The following is a 24,851-nucleotide window of genomic DNA, read 5'->3' on the forward strand; positions in this document are numbered from 1 at the left end:
ATTAACTGATTATTTAACAATTAATTAATTAGAGAACTGTAAATTTAAATTAGATTTTTTTTATTTAAAAATATAGATACAATAAAGTATTTGTACTTCATTAGACCTCACCACGAACTGATCATAATCATGGTTATTGTTTGTTGTGATGTAGAAAAGAATTGCAACCTCAGTGGCAATCATTCCTAATGAGGACATCAAAATATTGGACACATCTGATGCGGTACTTATACATGCATGAAGCATGCAGACATCATCGTTGTTATTTGTGTCTGCACGCTGCAATGTAATCCTAAAATAACTCCAGCACGACACAGGATTGCCATAATGCCATGATGCGGTAACTGAGCCAGCAGGAAACACCAAGGGGGATTTAGACATGGGAAGCGATGGTTCGTCTGTTTTGTGAAAAGCAAAACAAAAACACTCTGGCCTAAAAACGCAAACAGCTCTACCACAGTGCATGTTTGAGCATTTGAACACTACAGGTAAAAAATAAGATAGAAACAGAGGGAGGTAGTGAGAAAGAGACACGGAGAGAGAAAGTGAAAGGAAGAACCCGTAAAAGTGTCATTCAAATTGTAAAGTTATTTACATGAGAAGGTTTCATCTTTTAGATACAAAGCGCTTCCTTTTAATGCTTCTTGTACATAGGACCATTTACTTCCTGATCAGATAGATGGATGACAATGTGCGATTGTAAATATGGATAAAATACGTGCATAAGTGCAAAATATGTGCTCTTAAAATAGTTCATTTTTGACCACACATGTTTAATGCATGTTTAAAGGACAACCGACATAACTTTGCTGCTGTGAAATGTAAATTTCTCTACTGCGAGACTAATAAAGGCAAATCCAATCCAATCACTTTTTTTGTTTCCTAACTGACATCAGAAAAACGTTTTATAGCATCTAAAATACCCAAAACATGCAAGGTGATATTTTCAGTCAAATGCAAAACACGAATAAAAATGACTTAAAGTGTCCAAAATCTGCAAAAAAATTGGGCATTTTCAGAAAGTCCCGCCCCCAGTTCGTGACATCACGCCAAGACGTCTTGCATTGCTCGAGAATCAAAACAATGGCTTCATATTCGGAGAATATGCTTTCTTGTTAGGCATCCAGTTATGAATATGATTCAAATAGTTCTGAAGAGGAAAGTATCAATGTTTGCAATGGATTAAAGAAGGTCTTCAGGGTCATTTTGAGTGATCAAGACAGATGTGTAGCGTCACAGAAAATGCAGAAGATGGTGCCTGAGCTCCGTTGGAAATTGGTTGTTTCTTCACCTTGGAATTTTTGTCAGCGAATATCTAGGAGTTGTCTCGGTGTAACATACAACGATTCACCATTGCGTTATTTATGTGTTTTCCTTCCAATTTCGCCATCAACACGGATCAACACGAAGTTTTCAGACCAAACAAAGTACCGCAAAATGCATTGAGATGATGCAAGGTATGTCCTTTCTCGCTCAGGGGCGTTCCTTCAGTGATGTAGGGTGAGGACTCGTCACCAACTCAAAAAGAGGACTTCCGGAATATTCAGCGTGAGTCGTAAAACGTAAAATATAGCTATATGCGGTGGAATCTTTGACAAATACGCTCAGTAGATGTCATTTGAAGCCATTTTACAAATTATGGACACAACTTGTGCGGAGACGGCGGTTATCCTTTAAAAGATAACGTGCAAAGAAGTGTTGCTGAAATATTCATATGCTAACATCAATTCATCAACTCAACTCTTTCTGTCTTTGGGTGTCCTGACAGCGAAGATTAATCGTGTAGACTCCCTGAAAACAGACTTCCATATGAGTACTGGCTCCAAGTGCACAGGATTGCACCGCTTTTACCACATCTATGGTGAATCAACACGTCTCACTAGTTTAGCCATCTTCGGCAATGCGTCACACATACTGTAATACATCTGTTCCTATTCAGCAGAAATAACACTCATTGTTTTAGAAAGTGTGCTTTGAACACTTTGGGAGATTGCAACAGAATAAAAGTCCAGCATAGCCTTTATTTCTCTTGACAAAATAATTGTCATTTCATTCCTTACGTTACATTAATGGCCGGGAGTAGTCAAATACATGTAGTAATATTACACAAACCAAACAACAGGTTTTCAACAGTAATCTATTGTAATGCCGAGAAGAAAGGAGTCATTAAAATAAAGATTCTTAGGACATTTTAATAATTACATCCATGCATGTCTAATCAGCTTATTCGGGTGTACCGTAGCCTATCCCAGCTGTCTATGGGCAATCGGCGGGCTACACCAGGGGTGGGCAAACTTTTTGACTCGCGGGCCGCATTGGGTTCTAAAATTTGACAGAGGGGCCGGGCCAGGAGCATTTGGAGGGAGTGTTTGGGCCGGAAATACTCCGAACAAGTTATGTCCATAATTTATAAAATCACTTCAAATGACTTCGACTGAGCGTATTTTACAAAGATTCCACAGCATATAGCTATAGTTTACGTTTTAAGACTTGCGCTGAATATATGAAGTCTTGTTTTCGAGTTGATGACGATCCCCATGTGACGTCACGTTTGGACCGCCCTGACCGAGAAAGCGACATACAATGCATTTTGGGTACTTTGTTTAGTCTGAAAACTTCGTGTTAATCCGTGTTGATGGCGAAATTAGAAGGAAAACACATAAATAACGCCATGGTGAATCGTTGTGTGTTGCACCAAGACAACTATTTGATATTCGCTGACACAAATTCCCAGCTGACAAATCAGCCCATTTCCAACGGAGCTTGGGCGCAATCTTCTGCTTTTTCTGGGTGCTACATTGCTGTCATTGACGGCTCGAATTGATATGGGAGGACTCCTAGAATCAATTGCAAACATTTATGCTTTCCTCTTCAGAAGAACAAGAACAAGAAAACATCTTCTCCGAACCTGAAGCCATTGTTTTGATTATCGAGCAACCTTCTGAAACTGGCCATTTCCGGATTCATTTTGAAGTCATTTTTATTGGTGTTTTTCATTTAACTAAAAATATCAGCCTGCCTGATTTGGGTATTTTAGATGCTATAAAACGTTTTTCTGATGTCAGTGGGAAACAAAAACAAAAAATGGTGCCGGTTGTCCTTTAAATGTAGTATGTACAAACCTCATAGCACAGTAAAAACACTACAACCCAATTTATTAACTGTCTTTCAAATGTGAAAAATATCCCTGATCAGTTAATAAATTCGTCTCAAGGAATATGCAAGATATGGCATTTACAAACTATTTCGCAGATACTTGGAGGAGGAAATGGAAATAGATTAAAATAACATATGCACTGTGATTTATCAAGATTGCGTCTGTTTTTAAGTTTCCATCGAAGGGGCAAAGAAATCAACATTTATTGAAAAATGGAATCACTTTCAACATTCAAAACATATTATTACACAACGAAATATTCAAGCTCAATAATACCTACTTGTGTTAAATTCCGCCAAATCATAGATGGTTTGTCCTGACCGCGCGCTCAACAAACTCCTCACTGACGCTCTCGCCTTCACGCGCTAACAAAACACGTGTACCGTCGCCGAGCACACAAACATAGACTACCTGCAGTTGAAATTTGCATACTCGGCTCGGCAGCCAATCAGAAGCCTGCTTCTTTCTTCCGGACTTTCGCAAGCGTTACAAAGTCGTGCAATTGCATGTCATTTTCCAAAATAGATGCACAGAACCTCAAACTAGAAGAAAGATTCAAAAGAAGCTAACAACATATGTGACGCTACAAAACGTAAATTTACATTAAACCGTGACTGTAAAGTGTACGTGAGACTTATGAAAGGGGCTTAGTGGCTCGTAGGAATCAATGCAAACGTTGCATTGTGCACCACAATGACAATCGACTACTGTAGCAAAATTTACAGCCATACGCATTTGCCGTAAATTAAGCAAGGTAGCATTTGTAGTTGGTGCATTCTTGATTAAAAAAAAAACTTCATACTTTGTGACAATGTTTCTTAATGGGATTGGTCTCATTTTGCTTCAAGTTGGGAAAAATGGGGCAGGCAACTTTTCAGTTATCTGCCCTGTTGTTCGCTAGCTTTTTGTTATGAGTTTTAGACACTGTTTGTACTATAATTTGGGCAAGTTCGGCGGGCCGGATTGAAAAGCCTAACGGGCCGTATGTGGCCCGCGGGCCGTAGTTTGCCCATGCCTGGGCTACACCCTGAAATGGTTGCCAGACAATCACTGGGCACATCGAGACAGACAATAATCATTTGTGTTCTCACACGCATGCACACACACACGCCTTGCAAGTTTTTGAAATGTGGGAGGAAACCAGAGTACATAGAGAAAACCTCCACACGGGAAGTCCGCAACCGCAATCGAACCGTGCACTATGAGACAGGACATTCTAACCATTTGACTTCCGATGAGATATTTGGCTTACAAGCTGTTCCCTCATGTATTTTCTGCTTTATGTTTCGAGAAACAATTTGAGTTACAATCTTCGCATACACCTTTGCATTAGTCAAGTAAAAAGAAAAGGTTGTATGAGTTGTGGCGCCGGGGCCTTACGGCTGGCCAAGGATAGCAGCAGCCCTCTGGGAGTTAGGTTGTTTGGCGTCAGTCTACTGTAGATGGTTGTTGACACAGGTGTTTTATTGCTAGCCTGGAAACGAACAGAGAACTGGTAGCCAGTCCTGTCAGTAGCAGCTCAGGGGCTCGCGGATACTTCATGGTTATTAACTGGAAATTGCGGGATCATGAAAAGTAACTAATTATCAGGAATACAGGAAAAGAATAGACAGTCTCACTAAGCATAAAACACACACATGTGTTGTGCGGGGGTGGGCCGTGGATTTCATCGCTAGGCCTTCAGTAGTCCTCCATCTGAATTTATCCAGACTGAAAAAAGTGTGGTGTGATATACTACAAGTCCACTAGAGGCCACCATTAGCCAGGAAATAACTGTCCAACGCTTCTTAATCATGCCCATCTATTCCTGAAAGGTCCTCTGTCTTGAAAATGGCTTCAACAGTAAATCTGCGACCAAATCCATTTTCTTCTGCTTCAGCCAGTGCGGGTTGACAAAACCGCTATGAAATCAACAATTTGGTTTTGCAGCTCGCTACCAATACAGTGTACTAGCTCTGGCCAGTATGCTCTTGTCACTAGCGGCGAGTGATAAGAGCAGTTTTTGCAAACTATGATTGACTCGTGACGAACCAATCATGATGAAAACTGACATTTAGCAGCGCCCGTGAGAAGGCGCTGGTACACCTTTTGAGTTGCCAACTCCAAATCTGGTTAAAGCAACAGTTTGATTGACACATTTGATGAGACAGGGCCCGTCGAACTGATTGTGAAGGTGTCCATGTAGATTTCTGACCCTGGTAACTAATACGGCTGAAATGTGATTGGTTAAATGCCTAAATATGAAAACACACATCTGGAAGCAGCACAACAGGGGAAAAGTAATGAAAGGAATCAGAAAGACAATTCTGAATTATTTAATAAGATTTCATTGACAAAATATAATTAACATCAATCTGTGACTCAGATATTTTTAGGCCGGCAGAGAAGGCTCTGCAGGCCTTGACAGTCCACCACTGATGTTGTGGGACCTTTACTTTATTTGAGCATGACAAATTATTACTTATGTCCCCTGGTGTTTAAAATGATTCAGCGTAGTAAAACAAAGCACATGAGCACAACCAAGGATAAAACATGATCTCAGCCCCACCACTTATATAACACAGTGTTTTGTGTAAATTGTAGCACGTGGCCTTTCCTTTCAATTTCATCTCAGCGTATAATACTTTTGCCAAACCCTCCCTTGTTGTTTCATTTATGCCACTCTTTTGAATCAATTTTCACCGTGCTATTACTCGCTTGCCTGGCTCTACCCTAAAGCAGGGCCCCAGTTCATGTTCAGCTTAAATGGAGTGGGCATGAACGCTGACTCAATATTCATGAAATACACATGGGTGCACACTTCAACATAGAAAGAGCAACCACGGTAGTACAACACACATCTAAACATAACATATGCAAAACTGTATTCAAAATACACTGAATTCCCTGAGTCCATACTGAATATTGTTAAAGCGGCAAAGGGGACAGTATTTTTTACACAAAGACCAAAGTAATCACAGAGACAGCAACAATCCCTCCTGCAAAAAGGACACCTGACACAGTTAAGAATTTATGCTACACTACAGGCAGTAAACTCAATAGAAAAAGCACACAATTGAGATACAGGACACCAACCCATGACCTGTTTTAGATACAAACTCAAAAGCCATGATGTATTTAAAGCAATGATACAGGCAGAATGCACTCACTCAGTGAAAATAAGCTACTTGTTCTTTAAGGCTTAAAATAGACAAGCAAATGACCCATGCATGACATTAAATGTGAAGGTTATATTTTCCGGTTACTGATGTTAAAGTGGTACACTCTCCTGACTTGTACGTGGGTAGCATGGGATGGGTTCACACTCAGTGACTGTGTGAATGTGGGTGGGAATGATTGTTTGTATGTGCCCTGTAACTGGGTGGCGACCAGTTCAGGGTATAGTCTGCTTTCTATTCGAAATCAGCTGGGATAGGCCCCAGGACCGCCACATGACTCGGATCATGACAGGATGTGTTCAAAATGGACGGATGGAACATCCTGTCGTAAGTTAGTTAGGCAGCATCTATAACTGGTTCAAACAACAAAGATTATGCAGACGAGTGGTTAAGATCGAATGACTGTCTGTCTTGTGTGATGTGTTGTATTATTTTCTTATGATGTCATTATGACTTCAAGATGGCGGCTCGAGTGTGGCTAACTTTACATCAGCTCGTATACTTTTTGTTTTTCTACTTTCGTCCTTTAACTCATTCACTGCCATTCACAAATTTATTCGGGAATTGAAAATATGATGTACAGCGCTATTCCCGAATTTGTTCAGTTTTGTTTTTTCCTGCTTGGGTGCCGATAAAGCACTGGCCATGGCCTCTGGCAATGGTTTTTTTCTTTTCCACAAGGGGGCAGCATTCCTTTTTCCATGTTAGTACTTTGTTCCAACTGTTGTTAAAGTGCTATATCAACCAATATGTATGTATTGCATTATATTTTGGACAGCCACCCTCATTTCAAGCTCATATAACTACAGACCCATACAATTTAGGAATTAACACTTTTTCTGATGAAAGAAGAGAGTCTAAGGTTTCTTACGCTGTATTGAATGTTTAAGTAGTCCTAAAACTCAATATTCTGTGGGTCCTGGAATTCAAGTGACAATGACAAAAACCCTGGCACTGGACTGGCAGTGAGTGAGTTAATAACTTTGCTGCTGTAAATTTGGAATTTTTCCATTGTGAGACGAATAAAAGTTGAGGGTTTTATTATGGCACAGCCCGTCCTGTGTGAAGTTTTCTATCTTCTCACCGTGCCTGCATCAATTTATTTCCACATTCCAAAAATCAAGCATGGCAGGTTAATTGGAACAGTCAAAATTGTCCTTGTCCGTGAGCAGGAATGGTTATTTGTCTGTGTGCTCAGTGATTGGCTGACAACCAGTTTACTGTGTACCACACTTCCTGCCCCCAACCCCACGAGAAAAAACTGGATGTGATTTAGCTTACCCGAGAGATGAAAATGGATGGATGGATGCCATATCTTCCACTGCATACTGCCATCTACAGACCACTTCTGAATCTACTACAATTGCTGCTCTCTAATCAATAAGGAACCGTTTGTGGAATGAGATTGTGCTATTTTGTATTTATTAAATAAAAAAAACTTAGTATGGTGCTAAATTGGTAAATTACAGGGCAGTTCACACAACAGAGATTACATTTGACTTTGATTTATCATACATTCAATGTACAATTTAACACACTTGCAGGATCAACCTGTATATAGTAGAAAAAAATAGTACGTGTACATCACACTAACTGCTTCTCCTTAGGAGACTCCATTCCCTTCTGTTGACACGTGGATGTGAGTTTCTTGTTTTTTCCAGTACTGTTTTTAACAGTCTTAATATTTGCTTTCTTGCCTGTTACCGGGGTTTCATTGTCGGACTCTTCCTTTGCCCTTTTTAAATGTGGTGTTTCTTTCAGCTTTTGGAATTTCTTGAGATCGGCACAGAACAATACCTAAACAATGGAGAGATGCGGTGTGGTTACAATGGACAAACTCCATTGAAACGTTCTACAATACATGCACTTACTGACTGTGCCCAACCGGCGTAAGGACCCCATAGATTTCTGAAAAAATCACCTGTATACAAGCGTAGCCAAGCATTAGCCATGTGACTACTTCCAAAATATGATCAGTGAGACATGAGAACACACACCGATGTCTTTGTGAAGCTTTTCTGTGATGCTTTTGGGTTCGTTGGCAGCAGCATATTTATAGTCACGTTTGGCAATTTGCCACACGTGTGTATCAATTGGCACGGCATCTGCCTTATCCAGGGACATCAGGCATACGCAATCTGCAACCTAAAGAAGCAGACATAGACCTAGTTTCCTTTCCAAAGTTCACTCCAGACAAGTGAGTCAGTTCACCTTTTACCTTTGTGCCCACCCCAGGGAGTGTACGCAGAGCATCACGGGCCTCCAAATACGGGACATTACGTAGACCTTCAAGCCATTTGTGACCATGATTCTCCAAAATCTGCTTTGCACTCTGTTGCAAGAACCGAGCTCTGTATCCAAAACCGAGTTCTCTCAGGCATGCCTCTACACTGTTGTCTACAAAGTACAAAAAGTTCATTTAGATATTGAAAACACGGTTATACCACACACAGCGGATATCAAAAATCTTCATATCTGTAACAATAATATTGTGAGATGTCCATATTCCAAGTTTCTGTGACACAAACAAAAATATGACATCAAGCTAGATCATTTCAAAACGTTTTTTTCTCTGGCAATGTGGCCGACAACCAGTAAACGCAAACAAAATAATGTCATAAATTATCAAATAAATAACTCTCCCCTGGGCCTCAAGTTTGACATTAGTGCACACTGGCACAACACAAGGGAAACATATGAGTCCATAACAACACGTCACACTGCACCTGCCAATTGCGACAGTGAAGGAAAGTCATAGTATGAGGTTTGATCCAGCTGGCAGAGTAGATTGCCTCGGGCCTCACACAACCTCTCCACCATGCCCTGGATACGAGATATATGGTTGTTGGAGGTGCAAATGAAGGAAAAGAGGCATTCAGTGGGGTCCTGACGCAGCATTCGCACACCTGAGGAAAGGAAATGTTAACATGTTTCAATGTGCATATACTGCATTTTTCTTTATCAACACACACCTTATTTTTGCTGGTGTAGATTGCAAATTTCTCCATTGTGGGACAAATTAAGATTTTATTATCTTACACTAACCAGTGAAGATGTCAGCAATTTTTTGAAAGTGGGGGTCCGCTGCTGCCCATCTTCTGTAAAGACTCCTCACATTCACATTCAGTTGGAAGTAATCTCTCAACATGGCTTCGTCCTCGTTGTCATGCTGATGGTTTACAGTCACTACCTCCTTCAGTGCTGGTTTACATTTCACCTGTGACTTGTTATTCTCATTGAGAAAAACAACATCATTTCCAGCCTTGACTTCTCTGCGCACTTGTCTTTCATTGGGTTTGTACACACAGTACCACAAAGTGTGCTCTGTCTGAGTAACAGTCCAGACTTTACCTCCCATCACTCCAGTCCAATGGCCAACTGCAGTTTCCCTCCATCTGTGGAAAAATACACACATTATTTTATTTGATTGCATTTGAGTGTGACTGGTTTCTTGTCTTGGAGTAATACAAATTATGTGTCTTTGTTCATAAATCTATGCCAACAACGTACGGTGACAAGCAGGAACAATTCCATTCCATTCCATTCGAGAGAAGAATATGCACAATGAACTCGTGCCGACATTATTTCACAATATGTTTTGGTAACTGGTGTGCTGTGAGACTTTCCTCGCGTCAACTGCACAAATCACCGTGGATCCTGCGTGTAACTAACTGACGTACCGGAACGACTGGCCACAAGCAAGAGTAAGATCCAACCGTAGCTCTGACTTCTGACAGGACAAAGCCCTCCAGGCGTTTACTGTTGATGAGAGAACTGCATGTGTTGCCATAATTTTACGCATTAGTTGTCATGCATTGATGCACCTAAAACATTACTACGGTAAAAGCAATTTCGAGTTGCATCTTTGTCGCCCTTGCCTACGAGTGATGTGTCGTTCGCGAACGAGACGGTTCTTCAAACCGGATCTCTGAAGTAAATTTAGCAGAGGAGCTGGCGAGGTACTGCAAGACGCATGCACTGTTTTTGGGCCATTTGAGCAGGTTACTGGAGACCAGTGTGGACAGGCACAGTGGACAAATGTTATCACATTATGATGTTTATTATTCAATTATTATTATTATTTTTACTCGTTGGTATTATAGCATTATTAATATGAAAAGCAAATTACTGACAGCTGATCATCCGACCAGAGTAACCACAGGGAAAGTGAAAGTTAGTGGATGCTCTCTGCGCACATATAAATCAAGCCATATAAATAAAAATATTTGATATAGTGTATTTTTTACATGAGTAATTTGGTTTTCACATAATTGTACGTGATTTCTGGTAGTAAAGTAATTTAAGCAACCAACGATGAGAAGGTTTCTTCAGCCGTCATCTGTACAAAAGTGAAGGTTTCGGACGTTTCGCCTCCTATCCAAGAGGCTTCGTCAGCAAACTAAAGTCTGACTGGTCGTATCGGCCCCATTTATATATCCCTAATTAAATTTTAAACCGGTCTGGTGGTGTGAGGTTCAATTTGGATCGTTCATACAATAGCCTGCTCAGGCAAAACAGGTTAGGCAACTTTCGCAATGCTGATGAGGGTCGTTATGCTGATGAGGTGATACCGGGGGGAGTGGGGGTAATAGGCCAATCGTTAGTCAGGAATGTAGGAACAATCAGTGGGGCCACAGGGGGGGGTCCCGCGCTCCCCCCCCAACCTGAGAGTAGGGACCTATCATAGCTGTGTCCGGCGCCACCAGGTCTGGACATTAGGGATATATAAATGGGGCCGATACGACCAGTCAGACTTTAGTTCGCTGACGAAGCCTCTTGGATAGGAGGCGAAACGTCCGAAACCTTCACTTTTGTACAGATGACGGCTGAAGAAACCTTCTCATCGATGGACCACTCCTGTACGACTGAGAGCTTACACAGACGTTTAAGCAACCAAAAAAAAAAAACGAGGAGCCATTTGTGAGCCAAGAGAGCCAGATCCTTGTAGTGAGCTGACCAAAAGAACCGGCACTCTGAAAGGAGCCGGAATTCCCAATGCTGACAGCCAGTCTGCCGTCGCAACTCTGATGACGTCAGCCCGAAAGTGATCTGCTACCCATGCCAGTTAGAATTTTCCAACCTACATACCTGTCAACTAATACGTTTCATTCGTATTTTATACATTTTTTTGAATAATTTCAAATAACGTACGGCGTACTACAACGTTTATACGGCATTTTTAAAATTGTAAACTGATCTTAACAAAAACCATTTTGGATCAAATCCAGTTCCTCTCAACTGCTGCTAGGCAACGACAATAATGCCGCCGATCGCTACTATCGTCACGGCAAACCAACAAAAGTAATCCTTAATCTTATGTAGTGTATATATTTTTATCGCTGCGTATGGTCGGATTGATAAAAGCACAACGTGCACTTGTTGCCGTTTTTTATCCTTTCAAATAACTTTTTTTACGGGAGTTGCAAGGTGGACAGGTATGCATCCAAAAATCCATCCACGCGCGCACACACGCTTTGCGGAGCGAATGTGACGTGACAAAATATTCAGTGTGTTCCGGTTCATATTCAAATTGAATCTAAAATAAGTGCACGTGTGTCGGCCGACATTCACGATTCATTAAAAATGTCTGGAATGACATTCTGACGCAATAGTTGTGATCGTGTAGTAGCCCGTGACACTGGTATGACATGTACGTTGTCATTGGCTATATTCCTTATAGTAGGAGGGACTTCTAATAAACCAATATATGATTCGCTGAGATCGCTAAATTTCAACTCTTCCAATTGGCTCAAATGTTTCTTTTCCTACCCCTTTGAAGCAAACGGGAAGCAGTTTCTTTTTGAGAAGCGAGCTTGTGGAGTCGTCGTGTCAATCAGACTTCGCCTGGAATTGTGAAAAAGTGAAAAATGGACGATATATCGACACTTTTCAGTTCCATTGGGCTTAGTGAGCAGAAGGTGAAAGAAACGCTGAAAAATGCAGCATTGAGCGCCACCTTGAAGAGCGCAATCGTTCAGGTTTGACCCTCCCCATATATTTGTGGAACTCCTAGTAGGGAGGGACAGCTGTGACGACCACGCGCTTAACACATTTTTAACAACAAATTTTAAAATATGAAATTCCTAGATTAGTGGCGACGCTTTTCTGCTTATTTGATTGCCTTGCAGATGCAGTAGTCAGGGTTGCAGAATTTAATTTTGACTTTTACTTCACTGTCTGAATGTCAATGTTTTAGACGCACTTGCTGGTGGGTTTTGGATGTTGTGAACGAAGGTAACACTTTGTGTTGTTGCTCTTCATTATTTTTTAGTTTGCTTTCAATTATTTCCCTAGGCTCGCGGTATCGGTGGAGCAACAGAAGTGGACAAAGCAGCAGGAACATTGTTGTACAGCCTGGCCTCTCGCCTCAAAGACACAAAACGTCTCACATTCCTCGCAGAAAACATCGCTCTGCACAAAATAACTACAGAGCAACAACTTGCTGGTATTGTGACATGCCACAACACCTCACCCATAGGCAGGGGCCTATATAGTCATTTACTGGCCCAAGGCAAATCCACATTTTCCACATACATCTTTATCGAAGGCTCTTTCACAACAGCAACAAGTGTAACAAATCACTTTGCAGACTATTTAACTTAAAATAATCAAAATAATACAACAGGACACATAAGATAAAACATGGAAAAATGCCAACTATTGTGCCACCTTGCACTGATCAAAATTGTAATCTCCCCAAAAACATACTCCTGTTTATTCTCTAATGAATCAATGAATCATATTAATGTGATCATAGCAGTTAATAAAATTGATCAGCATTATATATACATGTATTTCAACAGATTCAATAGTCTGAGTGTATTCACAAAGCTGTGTTAATGAAAGGTACAAGTCAGGTTACTCTCTCACTTCATATCATGCTACTGTAGGTTTAGGGGCAACTTGGGCCATCAGACAATCGGCCATGTTTGTCCAATTCTTTGTCTTTACCTGCCTTCAGAAATGAGTCACATGCCTTTGTAAACCAGGGCGATTTAGATTAATCGTTACCGAAACCAAACTGATAATTTGCTTTCAATATCAGGCTAGATTAATATTTAACAGTGAATTTGACTTTTCCTATAACTGTACATTGTTCCACATGACCTGCTTGCACACTAAGAAAAGACGCGGTGCGATTTCTATTTTGAAACATTTCTCAATTTCCAGCTGCTTTGGAATTTGTTAAGACTCACCCTCAAGACCCCCTCGACCCTAGTGAGTTTAATGAAGCCTGTGGAGTGGGTGTGGTCATATCACCAGAGCAGATTGAAGATGCTGTAAGTCCATGCTCACATGTACGACTTTCAAACTTATTGTACACTGCTTATTGTAGGGACTTTGTTGCGCAGGTGGAATCTGTGATAAAGAAGCACAAAGAACAGCTTGAAGGGGAGAGGTACCACTTCAACATGGGGATGCTAATGGGTACGATTACTCTCCTAGCTGGGCAGATATTTCTGAAACAAGTGCAATCGCGGGACAAAAATCGTGGTTCTGATGTTTGTTGCAGGAGAACTGCGCTCCGCTCTTAAATGGGCTGATGGGAAAGTTCTCAAAAACGAGATGGACATGCAGGTTGGTCTGAATTATAGTATGGCACCAATCTGTCATTTAAAAAGACATTTAATTGCCATTATCTGACTATCTAAATTAGATTACCTTTGATTCTAAAGGTTCTACACCTGTTAGGCCCCAAGACAGAGGCTGACCTTGAGAAGAAATCTAAGGTATTTAACAAAAGGGTAACCGACTGAAATTGTTCTCAACAAACACATCATCTGTTAATGTAATAAATTAAATATTATTTTTGTATATTAGTTGTCAACTTGAGATTGCAACCATTTGAGCTAAATTAGGCTTGCTCTGTTTTACACATTCAAGTATTCGAGTTAAACGAACCAACCAACTCCTTAGATCTTTATACAGTGTGATCTCATATGTCTCACTGAAGTGAAGCAAATATTGACATTTCAATAACTCTCCATTTCTCTAAATTCAATGCAGACCCAGAAAAATAAAATAGAGAATGAGGTGAAGATGAAAAAAGAGGAGGTGGGACTTAATGGTAAGGTGCTGGATTGGATTTTAGCAATTAAGTTTGTTGTTTATGTATTTTAATTATTCATGTGCATTGTTTAGGTGGCACGACAGTAACTGAGGGAAAGTCACTCATGGAGCAGCTTAGGGGAGAAGCCCTGAAGTTCCACAAACCAGGTGACGAAGGAAAATGAGTTACAGTGAATTTCATCCATACTAAACACGAATGTGCTGTCCCCCTTAACAATTTGCAGGTGAGAACTATACAACTGAGGGCTATGTGGTTACACCAAACACTATGAACTTGCTCAAAAAGCACATGGAGCAGTTTAATGGACAGGTGAGCTCAGGTGTAGACAAGAGGTAAAACCGAAAGAATCCAATCAAATTTGACTGATGTCTCAACTTTTGTAGATACGTACCCGGTTCCCTCCTGAGCCCAACGGTATCCTTCACATTGGGCATGCGAAAGCCATTAACTTTAATTTTGGTTATGCCAAGGTAGGTTCTTCCTTCCATTTTTAATCTCATTTCAAACAATGCAGCATCCTTTTACATGACCACTCTTCTGCAGGCAAACAATGGAATTTGTTTCTTGAGATATGATGACACAAACCCCGAGAAAGAGGAAGAAAAATATTTCACAGCTATCAAAGACATGGTAGAGTGGCTTGGTGAGTTGGCGATTCGGATTTTCCCACATGCAGCACAGCAGCAGTATGTTAATAATATGATGGTTTTGCTCAGGCTACACGCCGTATGCAGTTACACATGCATCGGACAACTTCCAACAACTCTACGATCTTGCACTTGAACTGATTCGCAGGTGAGCATAAGTGCATTTGTCCATGACTCTGTGTGTTTGCAAAAGCACAATTAAGATTCATTGTTAAAATTGTCTTCCAACAGGGGTCATGCGTATATATGCCACCAGAAAGGGGAGGAACTAAAAGGCCACAATACTCCTCCATCACCATGGAGAGACCGTCCCATTGAAGAATCTCTGGTTTTGTTTGAGAGGATGAAAAAGGGAATGTTTGCTGAGGGAGAGATCACACTCAGGATGAAGACTGTCATGGAGGATGGCAAAATGGATCCCGTGGCATACCGGATCAAGTACACACCGCATCATCGAACTGGTGATGAATGGTAGGCTGTTATTTCTTCATTCTTATTTCTTGTGAATATGACTGTCCTCAATTCCTGATTGTTTTTCTTCAGGTGCATCTATCCTACTTATGACTACACTCACTGTCTATGTGACTCAATTGAAAATATCACCCATTCGCTCTGCACCAAAGAGTTCCAGGCCAGGTTTGCATTGATCACTTTTTTTGATTTCTATTTTACCATCATTACCCTTCATGGAGGAATCCTTAAATCATATGACATGAAAATGTCCCTCTGCTGTTTGTCTTTTTCTTGGCAGGCGGTCATCATATTATTGGCTATGCAATGCTCTGGACGTGTACTGCCCTGTTCAGTGGGAATATGGCCGCCTGAACCTCACCTACACTGTGGTATCCAAGAGGAAGATCATCAAATTGGTGGAGAAAGGAGTGGTCAGGTAAAATTGCAAATGGGGAAAAATGTTTGTTTCCGTCTGACTTATTTTTCATGATCAGATGACTTTCGAATGAACTTCCCATGTGGCATCAGAATTTTACATTGGCAGATACCTTTTATCAAATGATACATTTGACATTCCAATTGAATAAACACATAATTAGTGATGTTTGCAGTTATGTCAGATCTGTAGTGTTTAGCTAGATCCCAAAACCATAAACTTTATTATTGCTCATTTAAACTATACAAACAAAGTGAAGTGGACCTACAAAGCAATGTGTATGTGCGATACTCACGATTGTAACTTCAGCGTATTCATGATCCAACAGTCTCACAACTAAGTCTAACAATAAAGTTGTACTTTACTTCACAAATCTTCATGAAATAAATATAAATAAATAAATATCAACATGATCTATTCTGTGTAATTTGCAGAGACTGGGACGACCCACGCCTCTTTACTTTAACTGCACTTAAGAGAAGAGGCTTCCCACCGGAGGCCATCAACAACTTCTGCGCTCGGGTAAGTAGGATGAATGGAGGACTGGACAGAAAGCCATGTGTAAATATGTCAATTCCTGACACATTTCTAGGTAGGAGTCACAGTTTCCCAGACGACAACTGAGCCGCATCTTCTGGAAGCGTGTGTCAGGGATGTGCTCAATGAGACTGCCCCACGGGCCATGGCTGTGTTGGAACCTCTTAAAGTCACCATAGTAAACCTTCCTGAGGACTCAAAGGTATGTTTCGCATGCTTACCATGGTCAAAAGTCTCAAACTCAAATACTGTACTGTGAGCCAGAACCACGTTTTTTCCTTTTTCAGAACTAAATGCGCCAGTTGATACAATACTTTTGTTATGTTGGGCCTGAGGACTGTTGAGTCTGTCTGGATCATATAATAATTAATCATCCCCTCCTCTCTTAGTCGGAAGTACGAGTACCAGACTTCCCTGCGAATGAGGCGAAAGGCAGCCACACTGTGCCACTGAAAAGCACCATCTTTATTGAACATAGTGACTTCAAAGAGGTTTGACACACACAAAAATACCCACGTCTGGTGGAGTTATTCTGTGGATGGAAGATGATGGCCCATTTTTTTAGGTAATGGAGAAAGGCTACAAGCGTCTGACCCCAGAACAACCCGTAGGCTTAAGGCATGCCGGTTATGTTATCTCTGTAAAGAAGATCATCAAGGTACGACGCAGTAGGTTTGACTTTGAGAAGAGCACGGATCAAGTACACACCGCATCATCGAACTGGTGATGAATGGTAGGCTGTTATTTCTTCATTCTTATTTCTTGTGAATATGACTGTCCTCAATTCCTGATTGTTTTTCTTCAGGTGCATCTATCCTACTTATGACTACACTCACTGTCTATGTGACTCAATTGAAAATATCACCCATTCGCTCTGCACCAAAGAGTTCCAGGCCAGGTTTGCATTGATCACTTTTTTTGATTTCTATTTTACCATCATTACCCTTCATGGAGGAATCCTTAAATCATATGACATGAAAATGTCATATGATATCATATCAAATGTTTGTCTTTTTCTTGGCAGGCGGTCATCATATTATTGGCTATGCAATGCTCTGGACGTGTACTGCCCTGTTCAGTGGGAATATGGCCGCCTGAACCTCACCTACACTGTGGTATCCAAGAGGAAGATCGTCAAATTGGTGGAGAAAGGAGTGGTCAGGTAAAATTGCAAATGGGGAAAAATGTTTGTTTCCGGCTGACTTATTTTTCATGATCAGATGACTTTCGAATGAACTTCCCATGTGGCATCAGAATTTTACATTGGCAGATACCTTTTATCAAATGATACATTTGACATTCCAATTGAATAAACACATAATTAGTGATGTTTGCAGTTATGTCAGATCTGTAGTGTTTAGCTAGATCCCAAAACCATAAACTTTATTATTGCTCATTTAAACTATACAAACAGAGTGAAGTGGACCTACAAAGCAATGTGTATGTGCGATACTCACGATTGTAACTTCAGCGTATTCATGATCCAACAGTCTCACAACTAAGTCTAACAATAAAGTTGTACTTTACTTCACAAATCTTCATGAAATAAATATAAATAAATAAATATCAACATGATCTATTCTGTGTAATTTGCAGAGACTGGGACGACCCACGCCTCTTTACTTTAACTGCACTTAAGAGAAGAGGCTTCCCACCGGAGGCCATCAACAACTTCTGCGCTCGGGTAAGTAGGATGAATGGAGGACTGGACAGAAAGCCATGTGTAAATATGTCAATTCCTGACACGTTTCTAGGTAGGAGTCACAGTTTCCCAGACAACAACTGAGCCGCATCTTCTGGAAGCGTGTGTCAGGGATGTGCTCAATGAGACTGCCCCACGGGCCATGGCTGTGTTGGAACCTCTTAAAGTCACCATAGTAAACCTTCCTGAGGACTCAAAGGTATGTTTCGCATGCTTACCATGGTCAAAAGTCTCAAACTCAAATACTGTACTGTGAGCCAGAACCACGTTTTTTCCTTTTTCAGAACTAAATGCGCCAGTTGATACAATACTTTTGTTATGTTGGGCCTGAGGACTGTTGAGTCTGTCTGGATCATATAATAATTAATCATCCCCTCCTCTCTTAGTCGGAAGTACGAGTACCAGACTTCCCTGCGAATGAGGCGAAAGGCAGCCACACTGTGCCACTGAAAAGCACCATCTTTATTGAACATAGTGACTTCAAAGAGGTTTGACACACACAAAAATACCCACGTCTGGTGGAGTTATTCTGTGGATGGAAGATGATGGCCCATTTTTTTAGGTAATGGAGAAAGGCTACAAGCGTCTGACCCCAGAACAACCCGTAGGCTTAAGGCATGCCGGTTATGTTATCTCTGTAAAGAAGATCATCAAGGTACGACGCAGTAGGTTTGACTTTGAGAAGAGCATTTTTTGGTAGCACACGCTCCTATCCTGCACGCATCCTCTATTGCAGGACCCCCAAGGTAAAGTAGTGGAACTTCAGGTGAGCTGCTACAGCTCTGAAACAGCAGAGAAACCGAAGGCCTTCATCCACTGGGTCAGCCAACCACTTGTGTGCGAAGTGCGCATTTATGAAAGACTGTAAGTTGTCATTCATAACATCACTTAGAGTGGATATAAAACATTTGCACCTCCATTTTCAAATGGTAGGTTTTTGTGACATAAAGAAATATGTTAAAACATTTGCCGCTGTTCATGTGACCTCAACATTCAAAATCATTGGTCCATAACACATTTTCCCAAGCTTGGGAGATTTTGTTGTATTCTAATAAGAACAAAGGTTTAACTTTTTGCTCCTAATTGCAAGCCAACATTGCTCATTGCCTATAGAACACCAAACCAGCATTATGTATTAGTATGTGTGTTTTTGGGAATACCAGTGTTAATGATATTAAAACGACAAAAGAAATTGTAGTACATGTACAACTGCTATCATGCACTTCACAAAACACAGGCACCTTCTACTTGGTTTGTAATGTATATCAGTAATACAGACGTCTGAATTTAAAAACAGTATGTAGTAAAGACGGGAGTCCAGCAATCTCACCACATTAAAGTGGAAAGTGGCTGGTGAATCAGCAAAACTACAGATGAATATCTAAAGAGCTATGAAAATATTGCAACATCTGGAAAAATAAGTCAGAAGTAAAATGAGAAAGGTTGAGTGCCTGGCTGAATTTTGTGCAGGTATGTGCATTCCAAAGAATGGATATTAATGTTCTAATCTTCCCATGTTGATAGATTCCTACATAAACATCCGGAGGATCCAGCGGAGGTGCCCAACGGTTTCCTGAGTGACATCAACCCGGTGAGTAGTCCTCACATGCCTGCATCGTTGGTGAATTATAGTATTTTTTTGTTTTTAAACAACTTTTCCTCCCCCAATTGTAGAATTCTATGCAAGTGATCAACAGTGCCTTCGTTGATACCTCTGTCAAGGGAGCAAAGGTTCTTGACAAATTCCAATTTGAAAGAGTTGGCTACTTTTCCCTGGACCCTGACAGCACGTCAGACAAGGTACATTGAAACACCTGCTTGACGCTAAAGCTTAAATAAGAATAGAATACACTAATAGCCATAATATAAGACAGAAAAGTGTTTCTTTTCCCAGTCAGTATGTATTCCCTCTTACATGCTTCTGCCTTGTATTCACTGGCATGTTTGTCGTTTGCAGCTCGTCTTCAACCGGACAGTTACTCTCAAAGAGGATCCAGGAAAGATCTAAGTGGCAAAATGTGATAAAGCTATGTGACCTGCTTCCCAAGAGCCCACCGATTCAGTACATGCAGAACCCCAGCAACAACTTTGGTTAAGATTGAAATAAATCAGACCATAAATGGGAACTTCACTCTTCCATATGCATCTAAATTGGAAAATATTTTTAAAATTTGAATGATTATTTTAAATCTCCACCATTCCACCATTTTACTGCAGACTGGAAGTACTTATTTAGTATCAAACTTTGCAATGTCATCATGAAAGTATGAGCATTTCTAATTGCTCACTGTTGCCTCATTGGTTGATTGTGCAATACATACCATAATACCTGAATTTCAGAACAATATTGTCTCTTCTTTTGTATGACACAGAGGTGATGCTGTCAAATACCTGACATTATCGCAAAACATGTTTTTAATCACAGATGGATGCGCTTGTTAATCAGGGACAATTAAAAATGTATTACAAAATAACAGTGTGTGTCTGGTTTTCAAAAATGTATACTCATTTATACCCATTTGAATCAAACCTCTGAAGATGGAGGACATTGATTCGCTGTGGCGACCCCTTGAAGGCAAAAGCCGAAAGGAAAAGATTTATACCAATTTGAACGGTTGTAGTCACTGTAATCCATCAAGGGAAAATTCAATACACGACCGTATTACTAAGAAAGAATCTATCGCATCACACATGCAGTTATACAACGAGAATGTGTCTGAGTGAAAGACTTCGCAAGCAATTCAATGGGATTTGATTTAGGTTTGGTATGTTCTGTGGCATTTGTTTGAAACCGGTCCAACTTATTCTCCGGCTTTGTAGACCAATATTGACTACCAATTCATATTATGTTTGGATGTATGTAATTTATTTAGAAATATTAAGAGGACTTTGAATTGTTTTTGTTGTAAATTATAAAAGTATGCAATTGTCAAAACTCGTAGAACCTGAAATTTCAGTCTATAAAAAAAACTACTGCCACAGATGGGACAAGTCATGGATATGCAATAGCCCAATTAAAAGGGCAAATGTGGATGCAAATATGATTATTTTACTACTAATCAATGTAACTCTTGGTTACCATTGCTTAAGTAAAATGAAAACAAATTGATGATAATGCTGAGGTTACTAATTCACTATTCTTTGGAGGCAGGAGTGTTTAGTTAAAACAGCTGCGTCAAAAGAAAAAAAAAAGGGAGTTGGATGAAGGAATTCATTCCATCGAAGACATTGCATATTTATTTGCTTGGCACATTTCACACACATGGCAAGTCTGCATTTCATTTAAGCAAAAGCACAACACCTAAACGCAAAGAACTGGAATGATATGAGCAAATCGTATTTGCATGTTCAACTAGTGATGCCTGGCCATAGACCAAAGGAGCATGCGCGCTGCTGCAAGTCAGTCTGAGGAGAGCCTACGAGAGCCACACGTCAATTACCTTCTCTCTCCAACCAACACAGCTGTCCTAATAAATAACCTCAACTCTATCCAGAAGTTGTATCATTTACCGAACCCGCTTACCAGTGGCGGTCCCTGCATTTCACACCTAGGCCTTCAGTGAAGTCCTGCTTAGTCCGACTTGAACAAATATCCCTCGTAATACTATAATTTATGACACAACGGCTGGAGATATCATTTACAAAAGCACACGCACGCAGTACTGGGCGTGGCATCACCTTAATCGTCTACAACACAGGCTATTTTCCGGAGCAATTACACATCAATAAATCTGAATCAGCAATTAGAACTTGTCACTATACGTGATACTGCAAACACTTAAAAATAAAAGGAAATTTAAAATCATTTGTCCACAAAGTTTTATTAAGTCCACCAAGAATATGCAATCTTTAACAAGATTTTACGCTAAATTACAAAATGTCAGTTTAATATAAGAAAAACAAGAAGACGTTCACAAAACGAACTATTTGTTGAAAATAAAAGTAAACAAATATTTTTCATTTGTTCTTGAGAATAGGCTTACCTACATGCGACAGCGAGTTGTCCTCTCCTTCAGTCATTGTGGATTAAAAAAGCGAGTAGATATACTTGTTTTTTCTGCTAAAGTTTCCGGGTCCGCTGAGGGCTGAGGTAAAGTGAGTATCCAATAACAGGACGCGTACGTCATGTTCAACGCGAGGCCCTCTAGCTGGCCTTACTGTGCCAACTCGTGATCTGATTGGCTATCGCAACTGTATATCAACTACATGTGCCCGTTCATGTACAGCGCACAGACGCCCTCACTGTTGATTCTGAAGGCGTCGCTCAGATTTCATACAGCCTGGCGACACAAACTAGCTGAATTCTGATTGGATTAAAAACTCTGACCTAAAACTACAACACTGAAAGGAGCATAACCAAATGGATATAATATAACATCAAGAAAACAGGATGTAGAATAATTATATATATATTTAGAAAAACCACTTTTAATGAAATTGATTTTTATTATAATTATGATAATGATGTCTGATTATGTTATGCCAGCAGAGAAGGCCTTGCTGGCCCTGACGGCCCACCACTGCCGCTTACACAAAGCAACACATGGTGTCAGAATTGGTCTGGAAGACAACAGGACGATAAAAGGACTTGGAATGGAAGATTCCACGGAGGAAAGACATTGAGCACAACCCCCGGCAGAAAACGGCAAAAATGGAAGCTTAACGTCCACCCACTGGTTCAGTACTTCTACAAAAACATGAGGACTGGCAACCTGTAGCATATGCATCACTTTCAATGACGGATCCGGAAACACGTTATGCACAGATTGAAAAAGAACTGCTCAGCATACGTATGCGTGTGAGAGATTTCATCAATTTGTGTCAGGACAAGAAATCAGCGTGGAGACTGATCACAAGCCCTTAATAGCATTGTTTCAAAACACATCACAGATCAAGTGTCGAGATGTACAATTTGCCTCAAATATCAAGCAAATCAACCGGCAGAACCACTACACCCACACCAAGCACCAGAAAGACCATCCCAGAAGGTGGGTGCTGACCTGTTTTCGTGTCAAGGTAAAGATTATCTTTTGGTCACAGACTACTACTCCTTGTATCCAGAAGTTTGCAGACTGCAGGCTACAACAGCAGAAGCAGTGATAACATGCATGAAGGCCATATTTGCTTGAAACGGGATTGCAAACCAAGTGTTTTCTGATAACGGTCCACAATTCTACAATGAGAAGTTCAAAAAATTTGCGAAGGAGTCGTACTTTAAAAGTTCTGTCAAGACTGTGAAACGGCTGATGTACAAGGCAACAGATAGTGGAACGGATTTCTACCAGAGCTTGCTGGTGTATCGCACAACGCCGCTAGAGTGTGGTATGTCCCCGGCCCAGCTACTCATGGGACGCGTGCTGAGATCCAACTTACCCATCCCGGAAAACCTGCTAAAGACAAAGGAAGGAGAGAAAGTGGGGAAGATCAAAGAACAACAGAAACAAAAACAAAAGTTCTACCATGACAGAGGAACACGGAACCTACCTGAACTACACACCGGTGACCAAGTAAGGTACAAAGACAAAACACACACATGGTCACAGAAAGGGACTGTTCTGCGTCAGGTCCAACCAAGGTCATACAATGTTCAGACAGAGGAAGGTGCTGTTTTAAGAAGAAACCGCCGAGATCTTCTTAAAGAACCAACCATAGCAAGTCAACAAACAGAGACTGTAACAGAGACTTATACCCCTTTAAATCCAGGGCATGCTATCCGAAAATCCTCAAGGAAAGTGAAACCACCTGAGAGACTGATTGAAACCATTAAACATGTTTTCTAAGTGATCATGTGGTGAAAAGATGATGTGAATGTTTCATGTGAATGTTTCATTTATTATTGCAAAATTTGGAAAGACTTTATTCAAGTTTAAATTCACTAATTACTGACATAATTAAATTCATTACATTTGTTAAAAGTAAAGAATTCAATTAAGAAAGGGAGATGTAATGATATGAGTAAATCGTATTTGCATGTTCAACTAGTGATGCCTGGCTCTAGACCAAAGGAGCATGCGCGCTGCTGCAAGTCAGTCTGATGAGAGCCTACGAGAGCAACTCATGTCAATTGCCTTCTGCCTCCAACCACCACAGCCGTCCTAATAAAGAACCTCAACTCTATCCAGAAGTTGTATCATTTACCGAACCCGCTAACACAAAGCAACACAAGAACCAAATGCATGATTTGAATACACGCTTTTAATGGAAAACTAAAACCACAGAAATTATAAACTGAATAGTAGTTGGAAAAAAACAAAATTGACATCATACTTGTATAAAACTAATTGAACGCCTGCTGCCACCCAGGCACTTCGTTCCATTTGGGCCTTTTTGTCGTGTCGTTTTTTCTTTGCGTTGTGCAATGCCATTCATAAAATAAAATTGAAGAAAAAAAACCATTAAGAAAAACTTGCCTGCGCTGTTGGAACTGGGAATTAACCCTTCATTGCCTGGGGCGTTGCAAGAACCACTCGAACTATCTTAGAATCTCAACGAGACGACCTTAAAATCTTCAGATGCCCGTGAACCACTAAGAACATCTCTGTGGATAATCAAGCTTTTAAGGTCGACCGCTAACGAGCGTCTTCTTTGTGCCGCCCAGTCAGCGTGTGGCGTCTTTAACGAATAGTCACACGACGCCGGTTCCCGCGAGAACATGTGTTTATACTACCGCGAGAGCAGGCCTGGTTTACA

The 24,851-nt window shown here is 40.6% G+C and overlaps 2 protein-coding genes across 4 annotated transcripts; one reads left to right on the plus strand and one right to left on the minus strand.

The window, feature by feature from the left end:
- Positions 1 to 5,332: 5,332 nt before the first annotated feature.
- ogg1 (8-oxoguanine DNA glycosylase) lies at positions 5,333 to 24,758 on the minus strand. 3 transcript variants are annotated; one of them, XM_088999479.1, is made up of 7 exons: positions 9,826 to 9,985; positions 9,361 to 9,710; positions 9,042 to 9,221; positions 8,534 to 8,712; positions 8,313 to 8,460; positions 8,187 to 8,236; positions 5,333 to 8,112 (listed from the first exon to the last, which is right to left on the minus strand). In XM_088999479.1, exons 1-7 carry the CDS (start codon positions 9,852 to 9,854, stop codon positions 7,900 to 7,902), a joined length of 1,149 nt encoding a protein of 382 aa, XP_088855605.1. In that variant the 5' UTR covers positions 9,855 to 9,985; the 3' UTR covers positions 5,333 to 7,899. The 3 variants fall into 3 exon arrangements, with proteins under 3 accessions (XP_088855605.1, XP_088855612.1, XP_088855597.1); XM_088999486.1 differs by lacking the exon at positions 9,826 to 9,985 and adding an exon at positions 24,572 to 24,758 and having other exon boundaries at positions 5,334 to 8,112; XM_088999471.1 differs by lacking the exon at positions 9,826 to 9,985 and adding an exon at positions 9,996 to 10,216 and having other exon boundaries at positions 5,336 to 8,112.
- On the plus strand, positions 12,096 to 20,641 carry qars1 (glutaminyl-tRNA synthetase 1). The gene is made up of 23 exons (XM_088999521.1): positions 12,096 to 12,293; positions 12,610 to 12,760; positions 13,486 to 13,595; positions 13,668 to 13,743; positions 13,829 to 13,893; positions 13,992 to 14,045; positions 14,323 to 14,383; positions 14,458 to 14,532; positions 14,610 to 14,695; positions 14,770 to 14,856; positions 14,930 to 15,029; positions 15,103 to 15,181; positions 15,265 to 15,504; positions 15,577 to 15,669; positions 15,785 to 15,922; positions 16,357 to 16,444; positions 16,515 to 16,661; positions 16,849 to 16,950; positions 17,025 to 17,117; positions 18,898 to 19,025; positions 19,686 to 19,752; positions 19,836 to 19,961; positions 20,119 to 20,641. The coding sequence occupies exons 1-23, from the start codon at positions 12,183 to 12,185 to the stop codon at positions 20,167 to 20,169; spliced, it is 2,328 nt and encodes a 775-aa protein (XP_088855647.1). The 5' UTR covers positions 12,096 to 12,182; the 3' UTR covers positions 20,170 to 20,641.
- Positions 24,759 to 24,851: the final 93 nt, after the last annotated feature.

The sequence above is a fragment of the Hippocampus bargibanti genome, linkage group LG01 (assembly GCF_051943395.1).
Source record: "Hippocampus bargibanti isolate YZ-2025 linkage group LG01, ASM5194339v1, whole genome shotgun sequence".
NCBI lineage: Eukaryota > Metazoa > Chordata > Actinopteri > Syngnathiformes > Syngnathidae > Hippocampus > Hippocampus bargibanti.

What these genes read in the sequence shown, in the direction of transcription:
- ogg1 (XM_088999471.1), bottom strand. Translation starts at nt 10,117, where the DNA reads ATGCGTAAAATTATGGCAACACATGCAGTTCTCTCATCAACAGTAAAC. An exon ending in TCCCTGGGGTGGGCACAAAG is followed by an intron (nt 8,461 to 8,533) that starts GTAAAAGGTGAA and finishes CTGCTTCTTTAG; the next exon opens with GTTGCAGATTGCGTATGCCT. An exon ending in ACGCCGGTTGGGCACAGTCA is followed by an intron (nt 8,113 to 8,186) that starts GTAAGTGCATGT and finishes TCCATTGTTTAG; the next exon opens with GTATTGTTCTGTGCCGATCT.
- qars1 (XM_088999521.1), top strand. Translation starts at nt 12,183, where the DNA reads ATGGACGATATATCGACACTTTTCAGTTCCATTGGGCTTAGTGAGCAG. An exon ending in CAACATGGGGATGCTAATGG is followed by an intron (nt 13,744 to 13,828) that starts GTACGATTACTC and finishes TGTTTGTTGCAG; the next exon opens with GAGAACTGCGCTCCGCTCTT. An exon ending in AGACATGGTAGAGTGGCTTG is followed by an intron (nt 15,030 to 15,102) that starts GTGAGTTGGCGA and finishes GGTTTTGCTCAG; the next exon opens with GCTACACGCCGTATGCAGTT.